The sequence below is a fragment of the Micromesistius poutassou genome (genome assembly GCF_964030765.1).
Source record: "Micromesistius poutassou genome assembly, contig: SCAFFOLD_6597, whole genome shotgun sequence".
NCBI classification, from domain to species: Eukaryota; Metazoa; Chordata; class Actinopteri; order Gadiformes; family Gadidae; genus Micromesistius; species Micromesistius poutassou.
In genome coordinates, this window is record NW_028179739.1 from 1 (window position 1) to 8680 (window position 8680).

The window sequence follows — 8680 nt, forward strand, 5'->3', positions numbered from 1 at the left end:
GTGTGTGTGTGTGTGTGTGTGTGTGTGTGTGTGTGTGTGTGTGTGTGTGTGTGTGTGTGTGTGTCTGTGTGTGTGAGTGAGTGAGTGTGTTCGTGTGGATGTGTGGTGCATGCTTGTAAATATGTGTTTTGATGAGACTATACGCTCTGGCAGATTCAAACCAATCCATATATAATTCATATCTTTTTTTCGTAATACATCCCTTATAGTAAAGGAAAACAAGGCTACGTTAAACTCTTAGAAACATAGTAAGCACACAGTATTTGGCAGTGGAGAACAGTCCTAATTTATCCATGCACAATATTAACCACAGGCAAGGTCCACATTCTGAACAAACCGATTAATAACACATAACACGAACATGGAGAAGGGGGGAAAGTACCTGGAAGTGTGTGTGTCTGTGTGTGTGTTTATGTGTGTTTGTTTTGTGTACGACGCCACTCGGCTTGGGCGATGAACTGTCTCTCAAAGGTTAGTCAAAGCAACAGCTTGATCATCAGTGTATGTACTAATGCAGATGTTTTTTGTTTGTGTTAGTGTGTGTGTGTGTGTGTGTGTGTGTGTGTGTGTGTGTGTGTGCGTCTGTGTGTGTGTGTGTGTGTGTGTGTGTCTGGGTGTGTTTGTGTGTGTGTCCATGTATTATGTGTCCAAAATTATAATTTTTAGAAGCCTCACCATGGTAATTATATATAATCATGTGGAAACTCCACAGAGCAGTACGTTTATATTCAGAGAAACCTTCTCAGTCCCAATCATTCAGCTCTGTGGGTGACTAATGCAAACACTTATCCCTTCGTAGCGCTGGTCTTGTTTCTGCAAACACCTTCCCCCTTATTTCTGTTGTGGTTTTGCGTGTGTGTGTGTGAGTGTGTGTGTGTGTGTGCTTCCTTTAATTTTGTCGTCTGTGTTTGTGTATGCACCTGTGACGTTAAATTATGTTGGTGTGTGTGTGTTTGTGTGTGTTTGTGTGTGTCTGTGTGTGGGTCTGGGCCACCATTTACAAGTTGGTGTGTGTGTGTGTGTGTGTGTGTGTGTGTGTGTGTGTGTGTGCGTGCGTGCGTGCGTGCGTGCAATTGTCCGATGTCGTGCATCAAACCAGTCCGGTCTGTGTGTGTAGGTGTAAGGGGTAAGGCTGATACAGCAGAGTGGACCCCCCCTGTGGGATGTAGTAGCTGCAGTAGCTGGCCTCCGCCAGGTAGGGGGCGCTGTGCTCGGCCATGTACGGCGCAGGCTGGTAGAAGCACGTGACGTGGTCCGTGTTAGGGATGATGTTCTGCTCGCCCAGCACCCGGAGCGCCAGCACCGTGATCATGTTGAGCGTCTGCCGTCGCTCGTGGCCCATCAGACACACGGTGCTGTCATCGACCACCCGGCGCAGCGTCATCAGGTACTGGTACTTGCTCCGCTCCTCCCCGATGAAGTGGTTCTTCAGGTAGGACAGGATCTTCCGCTGCTGCTCCTGCACGTCGGGGAAGTCGATGAAGAACCGCGAGCACATGTAGCGCTCCAGCGTCTTGATCTGGGTCTCGCTGGCCGGCCGGTAGTCCCTGACCAGGAGGTTGCTGTATTTCAGCAGCCCGCCCCCGCGGATCTCCTCCGGGTTCCTGGTGGCGATCAGGCGGCAGCGCAGGTGGTCCATGGCGGCCTCAAAGTCGCCGTACATGCTCTCTGCCAGCACCTCAATCGCAGGGACCTTGCCGGGTAATTGGGGAGGTTTGCTCTGGTCAGAAGTCGACGCTCCGGGGACCTCTCGGTTCACGGGCGCAGGCCCAGACAACTCATTGGCAGTCGGAGGATCTGAGTCAACAGTCTCTCCAGGAGGAGCGATGGCCTGTGGCTCTGAGGCGGCGCTGAACGAGGCAGGCTCCGGGACCGGAGGTGGTGACAAGAAGGCCTCTCCGTCCTTGTCACCCGGAGTACTTTGTACGGCTGGCCGAGGGGAAGACTGTGCCTTTGTGTTCGGGACCAAAGGCCCGAGGGCTGGCGTTAACTGAGATGTGGGGGCGTCCGTGTCCACCGGAGGGGTGAGGCAGAGGAGCGGCGGGCTGTGACAGAGGGGAGGAGGGCTGAGGCTGAGCATGGGAGGGGTGAGGTAGGGGGGTGAGCTGAGGCCGGAGGAGGTGGGACTGAAGCTCAGCGGGGTGGAGCTATAACTGGACGGGGGACTGATGCTCAACATCGGGGAGGTCAGGCAGTGGGGGGGAGGGCTCAGACACAGGGGAGGGGTGAGGCCGGGGGAGGTGGGGGTGAGGCAAGGTGGGGAAAGGCAATGCATGCCGGACAGCGAGGCAGCGTGGAAAGAAGGAGGTGAACCGGGCTCGCTCTGTTCCCCGACCGACGGCGAAAGACTGATAGACACTAGGTCCATGGAAGGAGGCGGGTCCAGCGTTCCATCTGGCCCTTCTGCGTTGGCCTCGGCGTCGTGGAGGTCTGCTACTGAGGTAAGCAATGGGTCCTGGGAAGGTGTGAAACATCTTTCACTGTGTGACGCTAAAGTGGCTTGGGAGTCCGGAGGCTCTGATTGGCTGAAGAGATCGGGGGAAGACTCTACCTGACTTTGTTGAATGCACTCCACTTCTGAGGGCAGCGTCTCTTTGAGTTCCAGCGTCGGTGTTTGAGATGAACCCTCGTTGGTCTGAGAAGCTGGTGGCTCTCGAGGTAGAGGAGAGATCAGCTCAGAGTCGACACCGAAGGTGTCAGGATCGGGAGATGGATCGGGGCCTGAGGTTCGGGTCTCCGGGTTTGGGTCTGGGGATGCGAGACCGGAGAACATAAAGTCTGATTGCGCAGTGGTGTTTATTTCACCAGATATATTGTCTGTGGCGGTTGTTGTAATATCTGCACTGGCGCTGGGAACTCTGCTTTCGTCGGGCTCTGAGGTGATGTCCAGTTTGGAGCCGAGGCTAAGGTGTTCCTCTATGTCGGTGGCTGGGATCACAGTTTCGGTTCCACAGATGAGACTGGCAATAGGACTGGTGGTCACCTTTCTGCACATTCTCCTCGGAGGTTTAGGAGAAGAGTGTTTGAGGACAACCATCTGAGCGAGTCTAATAGCGGTTTTGCTGGAGGGAAGACAGGAGTTATTTTTGTCTGAAAGTAGGCTGGCTTGTGTTGATACAATATCCTGAGTCTCTGTTGGGTTCACCGGGTCGACTGCCTTAGCTGTGTTCTCTGAGCTGTCGGTGAGCAGCGGGCTGTGTGACTCCGGTGTAGGCTCTGCACCAGGAGACTGTGTGTCAGTGGAGGAGGAAGAGGAACACAGAGACTCCACGGCTGACGTTTGACCCGCCCGTTTGGCCTCTGTGATTGAATCCTGTCGGGTTAACGTTTCTGTGTCCTTCTCTTGCTCTGTTTGCGTTTGTTGTTCTGCTTCTGAATTGTTTTTGCCGTCATTCTCGAACTGTGTGAGTATTTCGCTCCCTCTGTCAATAAATTGGCTTGTGTCTGAAGTGCACAGTTGGTGTGTTTCATCACCAGTGTTTATTTTCTTTTCTTCACCAGAACATTGTGTAACAAATATTTCATCCGTGGGTTCTTTATTGTGCATCTCCCCTGCCATATCTAGAATCTCTGTCTTCTCTGGTTTTGAGTCTTCTAGTGGCTCTAATGGATGTCCACCTTTATTCTGCTCGGCAAGGGCTTCTCTATCATTGGAGGAAACATTCTGCACAGAGACTTCAATTGGACCAGACAGTTCATTGTGGTCTGATTGTCCCACTTGTTTGCTATCGTCATCAGACAGTTGTGTTCTTGCGAGTGGTTCTATCTTAAATGAGCACTGACGTAAGAGTTCTGTCTGGCTCATTAGCTCTGTGTGGTCAGAATGTTTATTTTCTAAACAATCACCGACAGATACCTGTTCTGCATTGTCCGTCTTGTTAGATTGTTCAACATCTTCAAAAAGTTGTCTTGGTTCTTGGGTACTTGTTTCTTGTACCTGGAGTTCTCTCGGTTGTTTATCTTCTTCTTGTTTTTGCAGTTCGGGAAGCAGTTTGGTTTCTTGTGAACGCTGTATGTGTTCACTGTGTTCTGGCTGTTTGGCCGGAACTCCTGCAGTTTCTGACACGTCTTTGCTACTGGAAACCATAATCTCTCTCTTTTCAACTATGGTGTCAGACGGCGAGGGACAATCTTTACTCTGAGTCTTGTGAGGCGTCTGACTCTCCAGGTCCAGACTGTTCTCCACCTGCTGGGCCTCCAGCTGTAAGTAGGACTCCAGCAGACGGTCCAGGATGATCTGGAAGGAGTCCACGCTGAACTCAAACTGCCGCCTGAGAGCACTCACAAACTTGAGCTCCAGGTTTTTGCCGCTGTTGTTGGAGAGCGAGATGAGGCTCCAGCGGTCGTGTTCGTTGAAAACCTTGACCATCTTCTGGACGTAGGCCTCCTTCATGGTGGCGCTGCTTATCCGCTCCCGGTTCACTCCGGCCGGAAGGCAGTTCAGAAGGCAGCCCAGGACGGACTCCTTGATCACCTGAAAAGGGTTCAAAGGTCAACCGGACATGACAACTAGATGTCATGACAAGATTCTGCCTTTCATTGCATTGTGTTATTCTGTGGAATTTTCTAAAAATCCCTGTAATTAGATTCAGATTACTGAATCCTCTACTGCCACACACCACAAATCAAAGTAGGATTGTCATCTACTTAAGAAGCCAGGACTGTGTCTCATTTAGTGTCTTAACTCGCTAAACATCTGAGTCTCAAAGGGGCAAGGGACAGTGATCCCCATAATCCCATGCTATGTATACCAACCCCACCCTTCAACTCGGGGTGCGTATCATCCCATCCCACCTGAAAGTCCTCTTGTTTGGGCAGCTCCACACCGAAGATGATGTCCAGGTCCTTGTAGCTGGTGCCGTTGTCCTGGACCAGCACGTGGCTGGCCGTGGAGCCGTTCAGACGCACGTCCTTCACCAGGATGCCCTGCTTCTCCAGCCGGGCGCGCACCGCCATGATGATGTCCCGCGGACGCAGCTCCAGCGTGGGGAAGTTCCCCCGGCCGTGGATGGGAACCACCTCCGAGAGCACCTGGTCCAGGACCTCCACCTGCTCCGCGTTGAGGCTGTGGAAGCGCTGGTTGGATCTCCTCTCGGTCATGATGGCGTTCTGCAGGGAGAATCCGGAGGGAGGGGCTTATTGAGTATTTGCACGGATGCAATTTGTTTTCATTGGACCTTATATGCATTAAAAAACGGAGGAGATTAAACAAGCACATGTTTACAGATGGACGCACATACATGCGTATGTACACACACACACGCACACACACACACACACACACACACACACACGCTACCACACACTCTCACACTGGCCCCCAGCAGTGAGCTCTCTGTGATTCACAGCTTGGACAACAGCTCCAGTATTTCCCCCCCCCCCCACACTATACTGTAACTGCTGTGTTGACAAGCTTGACAGTTTGAGCGCACAACACACTTGTATAAATATCCTGCCACTCTGCGTAACTAGATCACCCTGGAGGCAGCCGAGTGGAATAACATCAGACGCACAGCGTTTTAAAATCAGCCAAATTACAGTGTATCACTCACGTGGGAGTTTTGCTCCACTTGACTAATAACCCCCCTTCTATTGAGTCTGGTCAAGAGGGGACATGTGGCAGTGAGTCAGGGCTCTTCTCAACGTGTTTGAGGACAGCAGGCATGCAAACCATTGAAATTTTGAAAATCCTGATGTGACGGGAGTCTGTGTTGATTGGTGATGTGTTCCTCCCGTGGAGCAAGGGTTAAACGGAGTGAGTCATCGCCAGTAGCACACTTGTGTTGCACGTATAAGCGTTTATATAACATCCTGGGGGACCAGAGTAAACAGCAAAACAGACGATATCGATCATAAATAACATGTTGGCAACACTGAGTGCTCCAGCAGGCCACAGTATTGCACTATGAGACATAACTGGGATTAACGACTACAAATTGACAAATTGTCTGCGTTCCCTAGTGTAACCCCCAGGAGAACAGCCTCCAAACAGCCTCCAAACAGCCTCCAAATCCAACTGCATCCTCCCATATAGGGCAGACAGCCGGGCGTCACTCATGCATGTGCATCCCATGTTCACACGTGCAAAGCCGTTGAAATGTGCACAGCACTTTGAGTGTGTCACTTTGAGTTCCTAACCACCCCATTGTATTGTTGAGGTTAATCAATTACACTTAGTGACATGGTCGGCTGCTGTTGATTGCTATGTTTCACTGCTAAAAGGGTGGTAAACAGGGTACTAATGAGCATAAATTGAGTGGCAGTTCATAAATTACATTTGTGGACTGGAGGTCTGCAACATCATCAGTGATAAGTGGTACTGCATTAGTGTTTAGAAATCATGAAGCCCTTTCCAGTAATCGTTGGAATCAGCTAGAGCTGTGCTTGTTTTAATTGATAGAAGCATCCATCTCAATAGAATAAATAGAATTGCACTTGCATTTACTTTATTCCCGCTTTTTAGGAAAACCAGCCCTTTTCAGAGGACGTGGCATTTATAGAAGAATAGAAGATAGGAAGACTAAGCTCCAATCATGTGTTGTAGCGTGTTGACATGTGTGCACCAAATACCTAACTACTGGTATAAACTGTGCGTATTTGAATTACGCAAAACAATTTAATAGAAAAATACATGCGTAAACCAAAGATCAGATCACAGAACCTCTTGTCACTTTGTTGGAGGGAGAGAATAATGCGCGGTGAGGTTTCCTTTGTGGCTCGCGTGCCTCCCCCCCCACCCCCTCTGGCACTCTTCTGCAAACTTGGAGTCGCAGTGACTCATCCACGCGCATCACATATTCGAACCTCAAAACCTCGATCGAGCCAATGTAGCAAGCGCGAGATCAGGTAAATAATAATACATATATTTACCTTAATATCTTATGTTGAGGTAAACTGAAACTGTCATGCAAACGCCAACATTTTCTGTGGGCTCAACAATAAATAAATGACAAGGAGCCCTGCAATAAAGTATAGCCTCCACCACATTCACACGAGTATGACTGCTACACAGCAGGCCTACACATGCCCATACTGTCGCATACTTATCTGTTCAGTCAAGATATAAGTAGTCGACGAAACAATAGCGAAGGCAAAGCGTATTCATGGACGCACATTACAACTCAGAGGAATTTCACAGAGCTGGAAAAAAAAACGCTGAAACAAACGAAACGTCATTATAAGGCTGTCGCTGACAATTTAGTCCTAAATAGCGTGTAAATGATCCTATATGTTGATATAGCCCATAAACGCACTAAAACACTATACCTTAACCATGCCACGAAATGCCAGTGAATGAAACGTAGTAGGCTATAAGCCCGTACGCATCCCGGTGAACAGACAGTACGGTGTTCAGGGCTTTACCTGTTGCTCGTGAGAGAAGGAAAGAAAAGAAAGTGCCTCTCGAAATCACGCGCGAAGTAAGAAAAGTCGGCGGTTTGGGTTTCTTGCCGGAGTCTCTCGGAGGATTCCTCTTCCGCTACCACGGGTTCTGGATTCGGTATCTGCGCGGCTTCTGTCCCCCCTCACGATTCAGCAGCACAACATCGGGCGGTGTCACGCTGCGCGGCCGGGGCAGAGCGCGCGGGCGCTGTCCAGTGAGGTGTGGTGCTGAAACGAGGAGGAATCTTTTTTTGGGTCTCGCTCTCCGGTTTTCTTCCTCGACCGCCCTTTAGGCGTAACGCAGTTTCCATAGCGACCTTCCGTCATCCCGTTAAGGAGTGGTCGAGAGCAGCCGCGCGCTCCTCTGCATTATACGCATTAAAGGTTAACCGAATTAACATATAGATAGGCCTATACGACCGTCCGAATTCGCTGCAACTTGCACCCCTGAACTTAGAACTGATTTAGGAGCTATTAAGGGATGGCCCCACAATATTCCGGCGTCAGCAGCCAAATTAGTTGCCCACATGTTATTTTCCCAAGAACAATTTCCGAAAATAAGGGCTTATAAATAACCCAAAAGCAAAGTTCAAACCCACGCACGCGCGCACGCACGCACGCACGCATGCACGCACACTTTGCGTGTCCATTCATAATATCAGCAGCTATGAGTCATCTACGATGCAACCGTGAGCAGAGCTATACACCCCCCCACCCCCCTTTACTCCAGCCGATGCACATTCACTTTATCACTTAGGCCTCACTGTTCCATACCGTACCATTTTATTTATTCTTACACATTTAGCAGACACTCGCTCACATCACATGTCCTGTTGTTATTAACGGGGGTGGTGAATGCTAGGAATTCGACCTATTTCGAGAGTGACAATGATAAATGCAGATTTACGCATCGTTTTACGAATCGTTTATTCACACACACCCCATGGTTTTCCACCAGTGACGACAAGAGAAATGTATAACAGAACGAACACAAACTCAGACGCCCGCAGAGCGCTACACGCTGCCCTTCTGATAATGACCAATTACAAAAAACACACGTGACGTCACCAGCCCCCTGGACACCCCCCAGACCCACTGATACGAAGCGAACGGACTATTTTTAGTCCGGCGACTCGTATCCCTTTGGACGTGCACTCCGAGTTCTCCGACGGGGTGGCGGTGGTGGTGGTGACGGGATGCTGGTGACGTACGGAGGAGAGCGTGCGCGCGACACCGTGGAATCGTGACTGCATTGTCGTGACGTCGGCGTGATGCAAACGGAAGTCTCTTCGCCAGGGAG

The 8680-nt window shown here is 50.3% G+C and overlaps 1 protein-coding gene across 1 annotated transcript; it reads right to left on the reverse strand.

Annotated features, from left to right (window-relative positions):
• Positions 1–1090: 1090 nt before the first annotated feature.
• LOC311372561 (terminal nucleotidyltransferase 5C-like) lies at positions 1091–5100 on the reverse strand (the record flags this gene model as incomplete). The annotated part of the gene is made up of 3 exons (XM_084489549.1): positions 1091–1720; positions 4187–4474; positions 4795–5100. The coding sequence occupies 3 exons, from the start codon at positions 5098–5100 to the stop codon at positions 1091–1093; spliced, it is 1224 nt and encodes a 407-aa protein (XP_084345675.1).
• Between the last annotated feature and the right edge of the window lie 3580 nt (positions 5101–8680).